A 22,619-nucleotide genomic window follows, 5' to 3' on the forward strand; every position below is an offset into this window, starting at 1 on the left:
CCTACCCTGATCATAGCCAGGAAGGATGTCACCGCAAGACATTATCGCCGCGTTTGGCGAAAATTTGTTGCTTGGTGGGAGGCCATGAAGGCCCCGACGGAGGAATTTCAACTATGTCGATTCCTGCACTTCCTGCAAGCAGGGGTGACGTTTGGGCCTCAAATTGGGGTCCATCAAGGTCCAGATTTCGGCTCTGTCGATTTTCTTCCAGAAAGAACTGGCTTCACTGCCTGAAGTTCAGACTTTGGTTAAAGGAGTACTACATATTCAGCCTCCTTTTGTGCCTCCTGTGGCACTTTTTGGATCTCAACGTGGTGTTGGATTTCCTAAAGTCGCATTGGTTGAGCCACTTAAAACCATGGAGCTAATGTATCTCGCGTGGAAAGTGGTCATGCTGTTGGCCTTGGCCAGGCGTGTGTCAGAATTGGCGGCTTTGTCATGTAAAAGGCCTTATCTGATTTTCTATATGGATAGGGCAGAGTTGAGGACTCGTCCTCCGTTTCTCCCGAAGGTGGTCTCAGGTTTTCACTTGAACCAACCTATTGTGGTGCCTGCGGCTACTGGGGACTTGGAGGATTCCAAGTTGCTGGATGTAGTCAGGGCCCTGAAAATTTTATTTTTCCAGGACGGCTGGAGTCAGCAAAACTGACTCGCTGTTTATCCTGATGGCACCCAACAAGCTGGGTGCTCCTGCTTCTAAGCAGTCTATTGCGCGCTGGATTTGTAACACTACTCAGCTGGCGCATTCTGCGGTAGGATTACCGCAGCCTAAATCAATAAAAGCCCATTCCACAAGAACGGTGGGCTCATCTTGGGCGGCTGCCCGAGGGGTCTCGGCTTTACAACTTTGCCGAGCAGCTACTTGGTCAGGGGCAAACACGTTTGCAAAATTCTTCGAATTTGATACCCTGGCTGAGGAGGACCTGGAGTTCTCTCATTCGGTGCTGCAGAGTCATCCGCACTCTCCCGCCCATTTGGGAGCTTTGGTATAATCCCCATGGTCCTTACGGAGTTCCCAGCATCCACTAGGACGTCAGAGAAAATAAGAATTTACTTACCGATAATTCTATTTCTCGTAGTACGTAGTGGATGCTGGGCGCCCATCCCAAGTGCGGATTGTCTGCAATACTTGTACATAGTTATTGTTAACTAATCGGGTTCTTGTTGTGAGCCATCTATTCAGAGGCTCCTCTGTTATCATGCTGTTAACTGGGTATAGTATCACGAGTTATACGGTGTGATTGGTGTGGCTGGTATGAGTCTTACCCGGGATTCAAAATCCTTCCTTATTGTGTACGCTCGTCCGGGCACAGTATCCTAACTGAGGCTTGGAGGAGGGTCATAGGGGGAGGAGCCAGTGCACACCAGATAGTCCTAAAGCTTTCTTTAGATGTGCCCAGTCTCCTGCGGAGCCGCTATTCCCCATGGTCCTTACGGAGTTCCCAGCATCCACTACGGACTACGAGAAATAGAATTATCGGTAAGTAAATTCTTATTTTTCTCATACTGCTTATTGCTGTCAAACGGTGGCTTCATTTAGTTGTTCCTAGTCTATTAATGAATTGTCTTGTGTTACACTGTAGACATGTCATCTACCTGTTGTGTTATTACTCCTAGCCTATAGCTTTGGCTGCATGGTGCTCTACTCTTGAAATGTCACACATAAATGTGACTGAAATAAGGGATTGGCTGAGGGAAAACCATGAACATCGCTATGATGCTGAAGTAGATGTCTCCTACCAGCATTTACTTATCCGGCCATCATTGGTGGCATCTGGTAACACCAGTATCTGCTCAGAAAGGACATTACGGGTAAGGACAGATTTATTTATGCATATTTTAACATTTGCAGATTTTTTCAAGGATATATAACCCCAGAAATGCTCTTCTAATTTTTTTAAGAGGCTTTCTGAAATTGCAACAGCAGAAACTTTTGTAGAAAAGGGGGGTTTAGAGATGATTAAGAAAATGAAGCTATCTAGCCAGCAATTTGTTCTTGTAAATTGGTGATACTGTGTTTGACAATAGTTAGAGGAGGCTCCGTCTCAAATTAGTTTCTCCATGATGACCATATTTTCTTAAAACTATCGGGAGAGTTATACAGAATGGGTGTCATATTTTCCATATGGTAGTTTGGGACCATAGGCTGTTGATGGTAGCAGTCTATAAGGGAGTGTCTACTTTATTCCAGGACAGTACAATGTGAAATTAAGTTGCATGCAGGTATGCTTAGGAACCTCTGGAAGGGATATGAAGAGAAGAGTTTCTAAACCTAAAGTAGTTATATCTTGTGAAGTTTTTGGCTCAGGCAGGCTCACTGTGATGCATTTTATTGGTCTATTTTATTTACAGGAACCCTGGCAGGCATAGGATTGTTTCCTTCCCTTCATAATTTTTTTTTTTTTTTAAATCAAGTACTATATCTACAGCTTTAAGTTTGACACTTCGGTAAAGAACAGTAAATACCGGTTTTAAAAATAGCAGCTTTCAGTTCACTCTATTGCTGGGTATACACTAAACGATGTATTTACCCAGCGACTGCAGAATACATTGCGCCGTCCGTACACACTGCATGATGCAGTGGATGATGGCGTGATGTATTGTTGCCCACTGCGTTTATATGCATGGAAGTGCGCAATCACGGGTGAACTCTGAGTGATGTGGCCAATATATTGTTTTCCGATCCTTGTCGGAATGATATATCATACAAATAATAAACTATTGTGTACCCGGCTAATGTGGCCTTTCAAGTTATGTTGATAGCTACATTTTGATATATATAAATATATATATATATATATATATATATATTTATTTATTTATTTATTTTTTTACTGTTAAGTTTTTGTTACGACTAAAAGTACCTTGGAAAAAAACTATTATATTTTTGTGCTTGATTTTGGATTTCGATACTTTTGGGGATGTTTGAAAAGATCTGTTTAATGATGAAAGAAAAGTTGTATGTTGAATTATTAGTTCTAGGGATGGTTTCCCTCCAAGCCAAGAAAAATATGCCTTTTCAAATATTTTAGTAACCATTTTTGTGCCACTCAGTAGACTACTTCCAATAAGGCTGAATTATATGTATTGTACAATGCTGCTTTAGGGGAGCATGTATGTTATATATTTATAAAAGCGTGGCATATGAGATACAGGGTGGTGACAAGGGGAAAATGGCTGAAATTTGTCATTGATTGTTTTCTATTTTTCTATTCATGTCACATATTCTCCAAAATCCTGAACTTCCACATAAATTATTTGGAATGATTTCAGCTACTAAATCGTTCTTCAAACCATGGAACCAGGCTAAAAATGTATATCTTAAGTAAGAGGAGGAGGAGAGCAGCTTTACCATTCATCTCAGGTGTACATGATGTAGTACTGTCTGATGCATCTACGAGCACTTTCTCTGCTACACTATCTGGGATACCTACAGAGCCAGGCACCAAAAATCAGGCTAACCTTTCATTTGTAGCAATTACTGGTGATCATCCGTCTCCAAATCCTGTAACACCGCTGCCGCCTAAAGACACAGACCTTGGAGATTCAATAGCTGGTATCCATAGCCGGGAGACCAAAGTGCCAGAACTGCCTGTGGAAACCAATGTATCCAATATTAGAAATATCTCAAAGAGCTTACTTGACCCTAATCTGGCACACTCCATTGGAAATAATAGCTCAGAGGAGAAGGATCATAATGAAAAGTCGGCAACACCTCCAGTCACACAACTAGTCTCCCCAGAATCCCCACCAAATAAGAAGTCTATAAGCTTGGTCACAGGTTTTCCAGCTTCTACAAAACCACCAGATAAATTAACTGACCAGAAACATTTGTCCACCATTGCTGAGAAGCCAGAGTGCACTTGTCGCCAAGATTCCACTCCGCAATCACCAGCCAAGGTCCTAAGAAGACTTGGTGCTGGTCAGCAGAAGAACTCTGATGTGTTTGTTTCCACCCCACGCACGGAAGAAGCGACTTGGGCAGCGGCATCGCTCATCTTTCTCTTGGCATTGCTCACTTTTTCAGTCTTGTACACACAAATCTATAAGAAGTTCCGCAAGAGCCAAAGTCTGTACTGGGCGTCTGGAAGTAACTCTGAAGAAACAGAGACTGTAGCATGTAAGTTCTATGTTATCTATTAATATTAACTGCACATTATCTAGTAAAGTTATAGGTTCAATAGAACTTTCTGGCATTTTTTTTTTTTTTTTTGCTAAATATATTCTGTCGTATAGTGAAAGCTTCCTTTCAAGACTGGGCTGATCTAGTAAGTCTTTGTTACACCATATGTCCACTAGGTGGCTTTAGTTTATTGAAGTCTATGGATTAATATAATGTCACCTTCCAACAAAATGTATGGTAGATCTGTTCAAAGTACATGTATGAAGTGAATGCAAAGTTAAACCCTTGTACCATATTAAGTAAATATTTTCTGTAGAGGAAGATTAAAACTTAAAGTTTGTTTAAAAAAAAAAAAGAGAGAAGAAAATACAGTTTGCCTAATTCTCTTCATAATTCTTAGTGTTTAGATTTAATGCTGTTCCTATTGTATAGACAAAGTGCCTTAGTGATGTCATGGGTTACTAGTAAATTAATCGGGTGCATTCTCTTAGCTGAGCTATGTGGTGTGTATAGAAAAGTGGGTCATTCCGTGTCAAATCAACACACTGATTTTACCTCACCAGCTCAGATTTTGGTAAAATTTGGTATATGGAGAGTATAAGGGGTATATGCAATTGCGGTCGAATTCCCGAAAATGTCGAAAAACGGGACATTTTCGACAAAAAAAAAAATTTGACAATGCAATTCAGTACTTTTTGTCAAAAAAACGGACTTTCGAAATTCGACTTTTTGAAATTCGACATTTGTCAAATTCGACATTTCTGCAATGGTACAAATGCGGCAATTTCGACAAAAGTATATTCAATTGAAGATTGTAAATTCAACAACAGTGCTTTCTTTTAGACAGTAAATTCGTCATTTTCAATCCGCCACACTTTGCTGGCGGAATCTAATAAAAAAATTTAAAAACATGTTTTTTTTTTGTGTTTTTTTTTTTATTGGTAATAGTATATCTATTTATATTAGAAGGGATTAGGTACTTGGTTTGTCTATTTTGGAGGCACAAGTATTATTTATATATTTTTCAAAATATATATATTTTTTTAAATGGAATGGTAAAAATCAGAAAAAAAAATGCGTGGGGTCCCCCCTCCTAAGCATAACCAGCCTCGGGCTCTTCGAGCCGGTCCTGGTTCTAAAAATCCGGGGGGAAAACTGACATGGGATCCCCCGTATTTTTAAAACCAGCACCGGGCTCTGCGCCTGGTGCTGGTGCAAAAAATACGGGGGACAAAAAGCGTAGGGGTCCCCCGTAATTTTTACACCAGCATCTGGCTCCACTAGCTGGGTAGATAATGCCACAGCCGGGGGTCACTTTTATACAGCGCCCTGCGGCCGTGGCATTAAATACGCAACTAGTCACCCCTGGCCGGGGTACCCTGGAGGAGTGGAGACCCCTTCAATCAAGGGGTCCCCCCCCTCCAGCCACCCAAGGGCCAGGGGTAAAGCCCGAGGCTGTCCCCCCCATCCAAGGGCTGCGGATGGGGGGCTGATAGCCTTTTGAAAATTGAAAGAATATTGTTTTTTCCAGTAGTACTACAAGTCCCAGCAAGCCTCCCCCGCAAGCTGGTACTTGGAGAACCACAAGTACCAGCATGCGGGAGAAAAACGGGCCCGCCGGTACCTTTAGTTCTACTGGAAAAAAAATACCCAAATAAAAACAGGACACGCACACCGTGAGAGTAAAACTTTATTTCACACATGTCGACACACACATACTTACCCATGTTCACACGCCGACCGCTGTCCACTTGTCCAAGTAGAATCCACGGTGTACCTGAAAATAAAATTATACTCACCTGATCCAGTGTCCCGTGGTCTTTTATTATAATCCACGGACTTGGCAAAAAAAAAAAACGATCACCCGGACCAGGCGGACTGAAAGGGGTCCCATGTTTACACATGTGACCCCTTTCCCCGAATGCAGAGACCCCCCCGTGACTGCTGTCACAGAAAGGTCTCTTCAGCCAATCAGGAAGCGCCACTTCGTGGCACTCTCCTGATTGGCTGTATGCACGTCTGCTGGCAGACAGCGCATCGCACAGCTCCCTCCATTACTTTCAATGGTGGGAACTTTGCGGTCAGCGGTGGGGTTACCCGCGGTCAGCCGCTGACTGCGGGTGACCTCACCGCTGACCGCAAAGTTCCCACCATTGAATATAATGTGTAAGGCTTTGCGATGCGCTGTCTGACAGCTCAGACGCGCATAGCCAATCAACAGAGTGCCACGACGTTGCGCTCGCTGATTGGCTGAAGGGACCCTCTGTGACAGGAGTCACGTGGGGTCCCGGCTGGTCCGGGTTGCCGTTTTGTTGTTTTGCCAAGTACGAGGATTATTTAAAAAGATCCGGACACTGGATCAGGTGAGTATAATTTTATTCACAGGTACCCCGGATTCTTCAGTGACGAGGGGGGCGTGGCAGTCGGCGGGTCAACATAGGTAAGTATGTATGTGTCGGCATGTATGAAATAAACTTTTACTTTCTCTGACGTCCTAGTGGATGCTGGGAACTCCGTAAGGACCATGGGGAATAGCGGCTCCGCAGGAGTCTGGGCACAACTAAAAGAAAGCTTTTAGACTACCTGGTGTGCACTGGCTCCTCCCACTATGACCCTCCTCCAAGCCTCAGTTAGATTTTTGTGCCCGGCCGAGCTGGATGCACACTAGGGGCTCTCCTGAGCTCTTAGAAAGAAAGTATATTTTAGGTTTTTTATTTTACAGGGAGACCTGCCGGCAACAGGCTCACTGCAACGAGGGACTAAGGGGAGAAGAAGCGAACCTACCTGCTTGCAGCTAGCTTGGGCTTCTTAGGCTACTGTACACCATTAGCTCCAGAGGGATCGACCGCATGGAACTGGCCTTGGTGTTCGGTCCCGGAGCCGCGCCGCCGTCCCACTTACAGAGCCAGAAGCAAGAAGAAGTCCGGAAAATCGGCGGCATGAAGACTTCTGTCTTCACCAAGGTAGCGCACAGCACTGCAGCTGTGCGCCATTGCTCCTCATACACACTTCACACTCCTGTCACTGAGGGTGCAGGGCGCTGGGGGGGGGGCGCCCTGAGCAGCAATAAAAACACCTTGGCTGGCAAAACAATCACAATATATAGCCCCAGAGGCTATATATGTGATAATTACCCCTGCCAGAATCCTTAAAAAAGCGGGAGAAAAGTCCGCGAAAAAGGGCGGAGCTATCTCCCTCAGCACACTGGCGCCATTTCTCCCTCACAGTTCCGCTGGAAGGAAGCTCCCTGGCTCTCACCTGCAGTCTACACTACAGAAAAGGGTAAAAAAGAGAGGGGGGGCACTAAATTTAGGCGCAGTAAATATTATAGCAGCTATAGGGGACATAATTCAGTTAGTCCCTGCATTATATAGTTCTCTGGTGTGTGCTGGCATACTCTCTCTCTGTCTCCCCAAAGGGCTTTTGTGGGGTCCTGTCCTCTGTTAGAGCATTCCCGGTGTGTGTGCGGTGTGTCGGTACGGCTGTGTCGACATGTTTGATGAGGAAAATGATGTGGAGGCGGAGCAGATGCCTATAGAAGTGATGTCACCCCCTGCGGGGCAGACACCTGAGTGGATGGTTTTATGGAAGGAATTACGTGCAAGTGTCGACTCCTTACACAAAAAATTTGACGACATGCCAAATGCGGGACAGCCGGCTTCTCAGCTCGTGCCTGCCCAGGTGTCTCAAAGGCCATCAGGGGCTCTAAAACGGCCGCTACCTCAGATGGCAGACGCAGATGTCGACACGGATACTGATACCAGTGTCGACGACGACGAGTCTAATCTAATGTCCACTAGGGCCATTCGTTGCATGATTGAGGCAATGAAGGAGGTATTACACATGTCGGATATTAACCCAGGTACCACTAAAAAGGGTATTATGTTTGGGGAGAAAAAACTGCCCGTAGTTTTTTCCCCCATCTGAAGAATTAAATGAAGTGTGTGAAGAAGCGTGGGCTTTCCCCGATAAAAGATTGGTAATCCCTAAAAAATTACTAATAGCGTTCCCTTTCCCGCCAGAGGATAGGGCACGTTGGGAAACACCTCCTAGGGTGGATAAAGCGCTCACACGTTTGTCTAAAAAGGTGGCACTTCCGTCTCCGGATACGGCCGCCCTAAAGGAGCCTGCAGATAGAAAGCAGGAGGCGATCCTGAAGTCTGTATATACACACTCAGGCATTATACTTAGACCAGCTATTGCGTCAGCATGGATGTGCAGTGCTGCCGCTGCATGGTCAGATTCCCTGTCAGAAAATATTGACACCCTAGACAGGGACACTATTCTCCTAACCATAGAGCATATAAAAGACTCGGTCTTATACATGAGAGATGCACAGAGGGAGATCTGCCGACTGGCATCTAAAATAAGTGCATTGTCCTTTTCTGCTAGGAGAGGCTTATGGATTCGGCAGTGGACAGGGGATGCAGATTCCAAAAGGCACATGGAAGTTTTGCCTTATAAGGGTGAGGAGTTATTCGGGGATGGTCTCTCGGACCTAGTTTCCACAGCGACAGCTGGGAAATCAGCATTTTTACCCCAGGTTCCCTCACAGCCTAAAAAAGCGCCGTTTTATCAGGTACAGTCCTTTCGGACCCAGAGAAACAGGCGAGGAAAAGGCGGGTCCTTTCTGTCCAGAGGCAGAGGTAGGGGAAAAAGGCTACAACAAACAGCAGGTTCCCAGGAGCAAAAGTCCTCCCCCGCTTCTTCCAAGTCCACCGCATGACGGTGGGGCTCCACAGGCGGAGCCAGGTACGGTGGGGGGCCGCCTCAAAAATTTCAGCGATCAGTGGGCTCGCTCACAGGTGGATCCCTGGATCTTGCAAGTAGTATCTCAGGGGTACAAGCTGGAATTCGAGGCGTCTCCCCCCCGCCGTTTCCTCAAATCTGCCTTGCCGACAACTCCCTCAGGCAGGGAGGCTGTGCTAGAGGCAATTCACAAGCTGTATTCCCAGCAGGTGATAGTCAAGGTGCCCCTACTTCAACAAGGACGGGGTTACTATTCCACACTGTTTGTGGTACCGAAACCGGACGGTTCGGTGAGACCCATTTTAAATTTGAAATCCTTGAACACATACATAAAAAAGTTCAAGTTCAAGATGGAATCGCTCAGGGCTTATTGCAAGCCTGGACGAGGGGGATTACATGGTATCCCTGGACATCAAGGATGCTTACCTGCATGTCCCCATTTATCATCCTCACCAGGAGTACCTCAGATTTGCGGTACACAATTGCCATTACCAATTCCAGACGCTGCCGTTTGGACTGTCCACGGCACCGAGGGTGTTTACCAAGGTAATGGCGGAAATGATGATACTCCTTCGAAAAAAGGGAGTTTTAATTATCCCATACTTGGACGATATCCTAATAAAGGCGAGATCCAGGGAGCAGTTGTTGGTAGGAGTAGCACTATCTCAGGAGGTGCTACGCCAGCACGGTTGGATTCTGAATTTTCCAAAGTCACAGCTGGTTCCGACGACACGTCTACTGTTCCTGGGAATGATTCTGGACACAGTCCAGAAAAGTGTTTCTCCCAGAGGAGAAAGCCAGGGAGCTGTCATCTCTAGTCAGAGACCTCCTGAAACCAAAACAGGTGTCGGTGCATCACTGCACGTGAGTCCTGGGAAAGATGGTGGCTTCTTACGAAGCAGTTCCTTTCGGCAGGTTCCATGCCAGAATCTTTCAGTGGGACCTGTTGGACCAATGGTCCGGATCGCATCTTCAGATGCATCGGCTAATAACCCTGTCTCCAAGAACCAGGGTGTCTCTGCTGTGGTGGCTGCAGAGTGCTCATCTTCTCGAGGGCCGCAGATTCGGCATACAGGACTGGGTCCTGGTGACCACGGATGCCAGCCTTCGAGGCTGGGGGGCAGTCACACAGGGAAGACACTTCCAAGGACTATGGTCGAGTCAGGAGACTTCCCTACACATAAATATTCTAGAACTAAGGGCCATTTAGAATGACCTAAGTCAGGCAAAACCCCTGCTTCTACACCAGCCGGTACTGATCCAGTCAGACAACATCACGGCGGTCGCCCATGTAAACCGACAGGGCGGCACAAGAAGCAGGATGGCGATGGCAGAAGCCACAAGGATTCTCCGATGGGCGGAAAATCACGTGCTAGCACTGTCAGCAGTGTTCATTCCGGGAGTGGACAACTGGGAAGCAGACTTCCTCAGCAGGCACGACCTCCACCCGGGAGAGTGGGGACTTCATCCAGAAGTCTTCACACTGATTGTAAATCGTTGGGAACGGCCACAGGTGGACATGATGGCGTCCCGCCTAAACAAAAAACTGGAGAGTTATTGCGCCAGGTCAATGGACCCTCAGGCGATAGCGGTGGACGCTCTAGTGACACCGTGGGTGTACCAGTCAGTTTGTGTTCCCTCCTCTGCCTCTCATACCAAAGGTACTGAGAATAATAAGAAAACGAGGAGTAAGGACAATACTCGTGGTTCCGGATTGGCCAAGAAGAGCTTGGTACCCGGAACTTCAAAAGATGATCTCAGAGGACCCATGGCCTCTGCCACTCAGACAGGACCTGCTGCAGCAGGGGCCCTGTCTGTTCCAAGACTTACCGCGGCTGCGTTTGACGGCATGGCGGTTGAGCGCCGGATCCTAAAGTAAAAGGGCATTCCGGAGAATGTCATTCCTACGCTGATTAAAGCCAGGAAAGATGTAATGGTAAAACATTATCACCGCATATGGCGGAAATATGTTGCTTGGTGTGAGGCCAATAAGGCCCCAACAGAGGATTTTCAGCTGGGTCGATTTCTGCACTTCCTACAGGCAGGAGTGACTATGGGCCTAAAATTAGGCTCCATTAAGGTACAGATATCGGCTCTGTCGATTTTCTTTCAAAAAGAATTAGCTTCACTACCTGAAGTTCAGACATTTGTAAAAGGAGTGCTGCATATTCAGCCCCCCTTTGTGCCTCCAGTGGCACCCTGGGATCTCAACGTGGTGTTGAATTTCCTAAAATCACATTGGTTTGAGCCACTAAAGACTGTGGATCTAAAATTTCTCACGTGGAAAGTGGTCATGTTATTGGCCTTGGCTTCGGCCAGGTGTGTATCAGAATTGGCGGCTTTGTCATTTAAAAGCCCTTATCTGATTTTCCATATGGATAGGGCAGAGTTGAGGACTCGTCCCCAGTTTCTCCCTAAGGTGGTATCTGCTTTTCACTTGAACCAACCTATTGTAGTGCCTGCGGCTACTAGCGACTTGGAGGATTCCAAGTTACTGGACGTAGTCAGGGCCTTGAAAATTTATGTTTCCAGGACAGCTGGAGTCAGGAAAACTGACTCGCTATTTATCCTGTATGCACCCAACAAACTGGGTGCTCCTGCTTCTAAGCAGACACTTGCTCGCTGGATTTGTAGCACAATCCAGCTGGCGCATTCTGCGGCTGGACTGCCGCATCCTAAAGCAGTAAAAGCCCATTCTACAAGGAAGGTGGGCTCATCTTGGGCGGCTGCCCGAGGGGTCTCTGCTTTACAACTTTGCCGAGCTGCTTCTTGGTCAGGGGCAAACACGTTTGCAAAATTCTACAAATTTGATACCCTGGCTGAGGAGGACCTTGAGTTCTCTCATTCGGTGCTGCAGAGTCATCCGCACTCTCCCGCCCGTTTGGGAGCTTTGGTATAATCCCCATGGTCCTTACGGAGTTCCCAGCATCCACTAGGATGTCAGAGAAAATAAGAATTTACTCACCGGTAATTCTATTTCTCGTAGTCCGTAGTGGATGCTGGGCGCCCGTCCCAAGTGCGGATTGTCTGCAATACTTGTACATAGTTATTGTTCACTAAAGGGTTATTGTCATGAGCCATCTGTTGTGAGGCTCAGTTAAAATTCATACTGTTAACTGGATATGGTATCACGAGTTATACGGTGTGATTGGTGTGGCTGGTATGAGTCTTACCCTGGATTCAAAATCCTTCCTTATTGTGTCAGCTCTTCCGGGCACAGTATCCTAACTGAGGCTTGGAGGAGGGTCATAGTGGGAGGAGCCAGTGCACACCAGGTAGTCTAAAAGCTTTCTTTTAGTTGTGCCCAGACTCCTGCGGAGCCGCTATTCCCCATGGTCCTTACGGAGTTCCCAGCATCCACTACGGACTACGAGAAATAGAATTACCGGTGAGTAAATTCTTATTTTCACGGTGTGTCTCTCCTGTTTTTATTTGGGTATTTTTTTTCCAGTAGAACTACAGGTACCAGCAGGCCCGTTTTTCCACTCGCATGCTGGTACTTGTGGTTCTCCAAGTACCAGCTTGCGGGGGAGGCTTGCTGGGACTTGTAGTTCTTCTGGAAAAAACAATATTCTATCATTTTACTCAAGGCTATCAGCCCCCCATCCGCAGCCCTTGGATGGGGGGGACAGCCTCGGGCTTCACCCCTGGCCCTTGGGTGGCTGTGGGGGGGGACCCCTTGATTGAAGTGGTCCCCACTCCCCCAGGGTACCCCGGCCAGGAGTGACTAGTTGGATATTTAATGCCACGGCCGCAGGGCGCTGTATAAAAGTGACCCCCGGCTGTGGCATTATCTGTCCAGCTAGTGGAGCCCGATGCTGGTGTAAAAAATACGGGGGACCCCTACGCTTTTTGTCCCCCGTATTTTTTGCACCAGCACCAGGCGCTGAGCCCGGTGCTGGTTTTAAAAATACGGGGGATCCCCTGTCAGTTTTTCCCCCGGATTTTTAGAACCAGGACCGGCTCGAAGAGCCCGAGGCTGGTTATGCTTAGGAGGGGGGACCCCACGCATTTTTTTTCGTGGTTTTTACGGTTTTTATTTTTATTTTTTACAAGTCTAATCAAAATCCGTCAAATCGTCCGTTTTTCGACAGCGGGACTGTCTAATCCGTTTTTTATTGAATATGTTGAATTCCGGCACCCACTTGCCGGAATTCGACGGTCGAATTGTGTCGAATTAAAAAACGGGCGAAAAATTGCCGCGATTCGCCGGCAATTGCATATACCCCTATGTGTAGTCTAAGAAAAATAATATTCTTTTTTAATATCTCATGCAGTTTCCAAAATATGGCTATGTAAAGTAAAATCTGTCAAAAAAACGCACAACCAGCATATTTTCAAATTTGCCATAGCAGCTCTCCTAATTAAGCTAGAGCGGTGGGAGTGGTGTCATTTTACTGGGTTTCTTATACCATTTCCTATGATATACAACACAGTAGGCTTTGTGAGGTAAAACTTTTTCTATATTAAAAATTAAATTTTTGATCAGTATTTCAAAAAGTGTGTCAGCAAAAAAGTAAAAAAAAAAATTCAGGAAGTAGTCTATACTAATGTTAAATGTTTGTCAAAATTTAAAAGTGGGAAGATAATGGGTTCATAGTTTAAAAATAATTTGAAAGCAAGGTAGTTTATTAAAAAAAGCCAGGTGTATTACAAGTAGTAGTAATAGGTTTGGCTTTATTAGATCAATCAATTCGAATAGAAATACTTAACATTGTATTAGTCAGTCAACACTGTTAGCTGAAGATAGTTTGACAATTCCTCAGTGGTTTTTAAAGTGTCATCAGGCGACATGACATAAATGATTCTAGTTGGAGTTATAGGGTCGCCTTTGCATAAGACATCTATTGCAGGTATCCATAGTACATCAGGCTACCGTGGATAGAAGAATGATGGTGAAGGTCCAGCTGTATGAAGGAAGGTCACTTTTTTTAATTCGTCGTCATCTTCATTCTTGTCCATCACTTCTTGTCGTACACAACGGATATGTGGTATATCATAAGAAAGGGCATAAAAACACAGTAAAATGACACCACTGTCGCCTCTCTAACTTAATTAGGAGAGCTACTACGGCGTTTGGAATTATGCTGGTTGTGCGTTTTCGACATCATTTTTAAAAACGTTACATAGCCATATTCTGGAAACTGCATGAGATATTTAATATTTTGTATTTTTCTTATACCATATACCAAATCAGAACAAAATCTGAGCTGGTGAGAGAAAATTTTAACAAAGTGTGTTGATTTAACACAGAATGACCCAAGTGTCCTTTTAATGATGTATAGACAACATTATTACATAACTGTAGCTGCTTGTTTCTGTTAATATAGAGTGTAGATGCTTAAATGGCGTTGTATAGGCCTTTTTAATTTCTTGCAAGCATGTTTCTCCAGGTACTATCATTAACATGATGAGCTGTTTCTTCTATGTAGCAATTATCAAGAGGAGGTTGGTTCAAGGTCACAGCAAGCGCAAGAAATGGATCGGACGCAAGAAAAGCCCAGCGAGACTGTATGAAAGCCTAAGTGAGAGTTCTGATTAGCTCAATCTGGATTGGACACGTCATGAGTCATATTATTGAGTGTGGAAAAGGAATCCTCTGCTATGCACGGATGAGACAGTCCTTTTGTGGCTATAATCCATATTCTTGGTAACACTATATTTGGGAATCCTGCCTGGCAACTCTGTTAATCTGGCTAGTGCTACTCCTAAAATTTAACTTTGAATATTGGCTCATCCCTCAAAATGTCAGGGTTAGAGTGGGTCAGTCACATGTACACAGTGGAGGTGGTTTTATGAAGATGGCCTGCGTGATGTTTCCATCAATCAGTGTTGGAGAGAATTGTTTTTATCTTTTGGAATTGGAGTTACCGCACCTTCAGAGCATGGGCTAGACGCTTCATGAAGTGAAAGGATCCCTGTTTGAAATTCACAAGTCCCATATAATCTGGCCATGTGCGTCACAAAGTACTGCTCCATCTGCCCTGTCTGTATGTTTTTATTTTGTAGATGCCTTTGCGCATTCAGTTTCATGACTTAATGCAGTGGTTCTCAAACTGTGTGCCGTGGCACCCTGGGGTGCCTCAGGACACTTGCAGGGGTGCCCTTGATTGGTGGTCCAGGACCAATTAAAATTATTTATGTTCAATGTAATACGCAAAACCAGCGCTAGTGGCTCTCAATCATAAATTGTGGACAAACAGAAACAAATCTTTTTCCGCACATATAAACACAATTTACTTAATGTAATATTCCTCTCTAAATTTCTTAATAAGAAACTATTGGCCTAGGGATGCCGTGAAAAGAATTCTGATACTCCTAGGGTGCCGTGATTCAAAAAAGTTTGAGAACTACTGATTTAATGGATTGTTCGCAAAATTTGCCCATACTTAGTCACAAAGTGCCTAAACATTCTGCGTTCACCAATGACACCACTCGCACTGTTGCAGAAGTGTAAGTAAATGACACTCACAGCAGGTCAAGCCGGTGATATACTACTCTCCTGATCAGCAGTGTTAACCCAATCAGTAGGGGATTGTACATGTGTGTGCTTAGCTTTAGTCAGAGCCTGTATTCCTGGCTCTATCTTTTTAATAGAACACTAATCGTTTAGTTGGGAGAACCAGAAAACTAGCTGTTGGGCATTACCATAATGGTTTTAGAATATATCTAGTTCCCAAATATAAAAATATATTTCTCTGACGTCCTAGTGGATGCTGGGGACTCCATCAGGACCATGGGGAATAGCGGCTCCGCAGGAGACAGGGCACAAAATTTAAAAGTTTGACCACTAGGTGGTGTGTACTGGCTCCTCCCCCTATGACCCTCCTCCAAGCCTCAGTTAGGTTTTTGTGCCCGTCCGAGCAGGGTGCAATCTAGGTGGCTCTCATAAAGAGCTGCTTAGAGTAAAAGTTTTGATAGTTTTATTATTTTCAGTGAGTCCTGCTGGCAACAGGCTCACTGCAACGAGGGACCTAGGGGAGAAGAAGTGAACTCACCTGCGTGCAGGATGGATTTGCTTCTTAGGCTACTGGACACTAGCTCCAGAGGGACGATCACAGGTACAGCCTGGATGGGTCACCGGAGCCGCGCCGCCGACCCCCTTGCAGATGCCGAAGTAAGAAGAGGTCCAGAAACCGGCGGCTGAAGGCTTTTCAGTCTTCATGAGGTAGCGCACAGCACTGCAGCTGTGCGCCATTGCGCTCAGGCACACTTCACACCGGCGGTCACTGAGGGTGCAGGGCGCTGGGGGGGGCGCCCTGGGCAGCAATGTTAATACCTTTCTGGCTAAAAAGAATACATCACATATAGTCCATGAGGCTATATGGATGTATTTCACCCCTGCCAGGTCTCAGAAAAACCGGGAGAAGAGCCCGCCGGAATAGGGGGCGGGGCCTATCTCCTCAGCACACAGCGCCATTTTCCTACACAGCTCCGCTGCTAGGAAGGCTCCCAGGCTCTCCCCTGCACTGCACTACAGAAACGGGGTAAAAAAAGAGAGGGGGGGCATTTTTTGGCGATATTATATATATTAAGCAGCTATAAGGAAACAACACTTATATAAGGTTGTTCCTATATAATTATAGCGCTTTGGTGTGTGCTGGCAAACTCTCCCTCTGTCTCCCCAAAGGGCTAGTGGGGTCCTGTCTTCTATCAGAGCATTCCCTGTGTGTCTGCTGTGTGTCGGTACGTGTGTGTCGACATGTATGAGGACGATGTTGGTGTGGAGGCGGAGCAATTGCCGGTAATGGTGATGTCACCCCCTAGGGAGTCGACACCGGAATGGATGGCTTTGTTTATGGAATTACGTGATAATGTCAGCACGCTGCAAAAGTCGGTTGACGACATGAGACGACCGGCAAACCAGTTAGTACCTGTACAGGCGTCTCAAACACCGTCAGGGGCTGTAAAACGCCCTTTGCCTCAGTCGGTCGACACAGACCCAAACACGGACACCGAATCTAATGTCGACGGTGAAGAAACGAACGTATTTTCCAGTAGGGCCACACGTTATATGATCACGGCAATGAAGGAGGCTTTGCATATCTCTGATACTGCAAGTACCACAAAAAGGGGTATTATGTGGGGTCTGAAAAAACTACCTGTAGTTTTTCCTGAATCAGAGGAATTGAATGACGTGTGTGATGAAGCGTGGGTTACCCCTGATAAAAAACTGCTAATTTCAAAGAAGTTATTGGCGTTATACCCTTTCCCGCCAGAGGTTAGGGCGCGCTGGGAAACACCCCCTAGGGTGGACAAAGCGCTCACACGTTTATCCAAACAAGTGGCGTTACCGTCTCCTGATACGGCCGCCCTCAAGGATCCAGCTGATAGGAGGCTGGAAAATACTCTAAAAAGTATATACACACATACTGGTGTTATACTGCGACCAGCAATCGCCTCAGCCTGGATGTGCAGTGCTGGGGTGGCTTGGTCGGATTCCCTGACTGAAAATATTGATACCCTGGATAGGGACAGTATTTTATTGACTATAGAGCAATTAAAGGATGCATTCCTTTATATGCGAGATGCACAGAGGGATATCTGAACTCTGGCATCAAGAGTAAGTGCGATGTCCATATCTGCCAGAAGAAGTCTATGGACACGACAGTGGTCAGGCGATGCGGATTCCAATATTTGCCCCGAGGCAAAGGAAAGGGTAAGAGACTGCAGCAAGCAGCCCCTTCCCAGGAGCAGAAGTCCTCCCCGGCTTCTGCAAAGGCCTCAGCATGACGCTGGGACCTTACAAGCGGACTCGGGGGCGGTGGGGGGTCGCCTCAAGAATTTCAGCGCACAGTGGGCTCACTCGCAGGTGGACCCCTGGATCCTGCAGGTAGTATCTCAGGGTTACAGGTTGGAATTCGAGAAGTCTCCCCCTCGCCGGTTCCTAAAATCTGCTTTGCCAACGTCTCCCTCAGACAGGGCGACGGTATTGGAAGCCATTCACAAGCTGTATTCTCAGCAGGTGATAATCAAGGTACCCCTTCTACAACAGGGAAAGGGGTATTACTCCACGCTATTTGTGGTACCGAAGCCGGACGGCTCGGTAAGACCTATTCTAAATCTGAAATCTCTGAACCTGTACATACAAAAATTCAAGTTCAAGATGGAGTCACTCAGAGCAGTGATAGCGAATCTGGAAGAAGGGGATTTTATGGTGTCCTTGGACATCAAGGATGCTTACCTTCATGTCCCAATTTGCCCTTCACACCAAGGGTACCTCAGGTTCGTGGTACAAAACTGTCATTATCAGTTTCAGACGCTGCCGTTTGGATTGTCCACGGCACCCAGGGTCTTTACCAAGGTAATGGCCGAAATGATGATCCTTCTTCGAAGAGAAGGCGTATTAATTATCCCTTACTTGGACGATCTCCTGATAAGGGCAAGATCCAGAGAACAGCTGGAGGTCGGAGTAGCACTAACTCAAGTAGTGCTCCAACAGCACGGGTGGATTCTGAATTTTCCAAAATCCCAACTGATCCCGACGACACGTCTGCTGTTCCTAGGGATGATTCTGGACACTGTTCAGAAAAAGGTATTTCTTCCGGAGGAGAAAGCCAGGGAGTTATCCGAACTCGTCAGGAACCTCCTAAAACCAGGGACAGTGTCTGTGCATCAATGCACAAGAGTCCTAGGAAAAATGGTGGCTTCTTACGAAGCGATTCCATTCGGCAGATTCCATGCACGAATTTTTCAGTGGGATCTGCTAGACAAATGGTCCGGATCGCATCTGCAGATGCATCAGCGGATAAAATTGTCGACAAGGACAAGGGTCTCTCTGCTATGGTGGTTGCAGAGTGCTCATCTGTTAGAGGGCCGCAGATTCGGCATACAGAACTGGGTCCTAGTGACCACGGATGCCAGCCTGAGAGGCTGGGGAGCGGTCACACAAGGAAGAAACTTCCAGGGCGTGTGGTCAAGCCTGGAAACGTGTCTCACATAAATATACTGGAACTAAGAGCAATCTACAATGCTCTAAGCCTGGCAAAACCTCTGCTTCAGGGTCAGCCGGTGTTGATCCAGTCGGACAACATCACGGCAGTCGCCCACGTAAACAGACAGGGCGGCACAAGAAGCAGGAGGGCAATGGCAGAAGCTGCAAGGATTCTTCGCTGGGCGGAAAATCATGTGATAGCACTGTCAGCAGTGTTCATCCCGGGAGTGGACAACTGGGAAGCAGACTTCCTCAGCAGACACGATCTTCACCCGGGAGAGTGGGGACTTCATCCAGAAGTCTTCCACATGATTGTAGTCCATTGGGAAAGACCAATGGTGGACATGATGGCGTCCCGCCTCAACAAAAAACTGGACAGGTATTGCGCCAGGTCAAGAGACCCTCAGGCAATAGCTGTGGACGCTCTGGTAACACCATGGGTGTACCAGTCAGTGTATGTGTTCCCTCCTCTGCCTCTCATACCCAAGGTACTGAGAATTATACGGCAAAGGGGAGTAAGAACGATACTAGTGGCTCCGGACTGGCCAAGAAGGACTTGGTACCCGGAACTTCAGGAGATGCTCACGGAAGATCCGTGGCCTCTACCTCTAAGAAGGGATCTGCTTCAGCAGGGACCGTGTCTATTCCAAGACTTACCGCGGCTGCGTTTGACGGCATGGCGGTTGAACGCCGGATCCTAAGGGAAAAAGGCATTCCGGAAGAGGTCATCCCTACCCTGGTCAAAGCCAGGAAGGAGGTGACTGCACAACATTATCACCGCATTTGGAGAAAATATGTTGCATGGTGTGAGGCCAGGAAGGCCCCGACAGAGGAATTTCAACTGGGTCGATTCCTACATTTCCTGCAAACAGGATTATCTATGGGCCTCAAATTTGGGTCCATTAAGGTTCAAATTTCGGCCCTGTCGATTTTCTTCCAGAAAGAATTGGCTTCAGTTCCTGAAGTCCAGACTTTTGTAAAAGGAGTACTACAGATACAGCCCCCGGTTGTGCCCCCAGTGGCACCGTGGGATCTCAATGTAGTTTTGGATTTTCTCAAATCCCATTGGTTTGAGCCACTCAAATCGGTAGATTTGAAATATCTTACATGGAAAGTAACCATGCTACTGGCCCTGGCTTCAGCCAGGAGAGTGTCGGAATTGGCGGCTTTATCGTATAAAAGCCCATATCTGATTTTCCATTCGGACAGGGCAGAATTGAGGACGCGTCCTCATTTTCTGCCCAAGGTGGTATCAGCGTTTCACCTGAACCAGCCTATTGTGGTGCCTGCGGCTACTAGCGATTTGGAGGATTCCAAGTTGCTGGACGTTGTCAGAGCATTGAAAATATATATTTCAAGGACGGCTGGAGTCAGAAAATCTGACTCGCTGTTTATACTGTATGCACCCAACAAGCTGGGTGCTCCTGCTTCTAAGCAGACGATTGCTCGTTGGATTTGTAGCACAATTCAACTGGCACATTCTGTGGCAGGCCTGCCACAGCCTAAATCTGTCAATGCCCACTCCACAAGGAAGGTGGGCTCATCTTGGGCGGCTGCTCGAGGGGTCTCGGCATTACAACTCTGCCGAGCAGCTACGTGGTCAGGGGAGAACACGTTTGTAAAATTCTACAAATTTGATACCCTGGCTAAGGAGGACCTGGAGTTCTCTCATTCGGTGCTGCAGAGTCATCCGCACTCTCCCGCCCGTTTGGGAGCTTTGGTATAATCCCCATGGTCCTGACGGAGTCCCCAGCATCCACTAGGACGTCAGAGAAAATAAGAATTTACTCACCGGTAATTCTATTTCTCGTAGTCCGTAGTGGATGCTGGGCGCCCATCCCAAGTGCGGATTGTCTGCAATACTTGTACATAGTTATTGTTACAAAAAAATCGGGTTGTTTATTGTTGTGAGCCATCTTTTCAGAGGCTCCTACGTTATCATACTGTTAACTGGGTTCAGATCACAAGTTGTACGGTGTGATTGGTGTGGCTGGTATGAGTCTTACCCGGGATTCAAAATCCTTCCTTATTGTGTACGCTCGTCCGGGCACAGTATCCTAACTGAGGCTTGGAGGAGGGTCATAGGGGGAGGAGCCAGTATACACCACCTAGTGGTCAAACTTAAATTTTGTGCCCTGTCTCCTGCGGAGCCGCTATTCCCCATGGTCCTGACGGAGTCCCCAGCATCCACTACGGACTACGAGAAATAGAATTACCGGTGAGTAAATTCTTATTGTTTCTTTTATCAGGTGTATAGGTGCCTACACACTCTGAGATTTGTGCTAGGTGCGTTTTGAGCCTATACAATGTGTGCTACGCGATTTGAACTACACACGATTTTGACTACACTACAATATGTAAATTAAAATAGTGGGCTGGTTTACAATGTTTGTGCGTGTCTTAAAGTCCGTATCGCATTCGATTTGCTACACAGCGTGCAATTTGAACTAGACGTAATGTGATGTAATACAAAAATACCTGAATGTACATACTATTTTGCCGTGCGATATTGACTGTGGCAGCGCGCATCCCAAGGGAAAATAAACATGGTGCGATTTGAATTAAAAAGATCAAATCGCATGAGATAATCGCACTGTGTGTGGGCACCATAACTTCTTGTTACATTGTTTCATGTTTATTTCAAAAATAGAATTTATTATTGTATGTGTTTCAACATCTACTTTTTTTTTTTTAAAGAATATAGATATTGGGCACAGTTGGAAGCAAAACAAAAAAAAGCAAGTAACTGTTACTGGGCGAAACCATGCTGCAAATGCAAGGGGTGCACGCAGGGCTGCCATCAGAAATTGTGGGGCTTGGGACTGTCATTTATAAACAGGGCCCCCCTCTATGGCTGCTTTTGGTGCGCTCCAATCCACATTGCTGCCATGCGGGGCCCCCCTGATGGCCGTCCTGAGTGTAAATACATTTTATTGTTTTTACACGCAGGGTAAATACTGTCTTTTTGCATGTAGTCCAGAAGTGCAGGATAGATTTATTTTTATTCTGCATTTACATTTCAGTTTGTACAGACCCTTCTCACATGTAAATCTCTCATTTTTTTCTGAATCGCATACAGTGCAGAATGGTTTTGCCAAGGTGCAAAGTTACTTGTTTTCTTTTTTGTGTTTTTGGCTTTGCTGCCATCTCAGAATTGGCCCCTTGGCCTCTACCTGCAGGCTGGAGAATTGTTAATTAATATCCATCACTGCCATTTTGTATGTACTCCAGCAGTTTAACATCTACCTCCAAATATTCTCTGATTGTGGGTGTGGTGGGTTGGTTATCCCACTGGGTATGTGGTCCGTTACCTACAGTATATTGCATATACAGCTTGGTCTAATCTATGTGAATATAATTTGCTGGCTGACAAAGGACCACTAAGCAAACCATAAAAGAAAAGAAAAAATCCACAATCTGTTTCTACAAGCTTCTGAAAATTGTACATGTGTGATTATCTTTTAGTAGGTCTTTTATATGTCTTATATTTGAAGTATAGTTGTCCTATTAAACAACATGGGTCTCTCTCTGTAACAGAGAATGTACAGTACAGCCTGTGCAGGCTTTCTGACTATTTATAAATTACAGTATATTTTTGTACTGTTGTGAACCATGTTTATTCTGTATTACTCTTGTATAGTTGTATAAAATAAATGGTTTTTAAACGTTGGTAAAATAAAATGTACATCTCAAATTTTCTACCAGCTGGACCCCTAGGTTGGTGTCCGGCGCTGTAGAGGCTACTGCTTCGGCAGGAAAGGCGCTCGTACTCTGTGATCCATCACCCCTGTGCGGACAGATGGAAGTGAATGG

The 22,619-nt window shown here is 46.0% G+C and overlaps 1 protein-coding gene across 1 annotated transcript in view; it reads left to right on the forward strand.

Annotated features, from left to right (window-relative positions):
* TP53I13 (tumor protein p53 inducible protein 13) overlaps nucleotides 1-15,646 on the forward strand; it is a 60,824-nt gene extending 45,178 nt beyond the window's left edge. The window contains exons 7-9 of the mRNA XM_063955940.1: nucleotides 1,618-1,812; nucleotides 3,274-4,120; nucleotides 14,305-15,646. Of these exons, the coding sequence (XP_063812010.1) occupies nucleotides 1,618-1,812; nucleotides 3,274-4,120; nucleotides 14,305-14,414 (1,152 nt within the window). The 3' untranslated portion in view covers nucleotides 14,415-15,646. The remainder of the gene's footprint in view (nucleotides 1-1,617; nucleotides 1,813-3,273; nucleotides 4,121-14,304) is intronic.
* The last annotated feature ends 6,973 nt before the right edge of the window (nucleotides 15,647-22,619 follow it).

Source organism: Pseudophryne corroboree, chromosome 2 (genome assembly GCF_028390025.1).
Source record: "Pseudophryne corroboree isolate aPseCor3 chromosome 2, aPseCor3.hap2, whole genome shotgun sequence".
NCBI classification, from domain to species: domain Eukaryota; kingdom Metazoa; phylum Chordata; class Amphibia; order Anura; family Myobatrachidae; genus Pseudophryne; species Pseudophryne corroboree.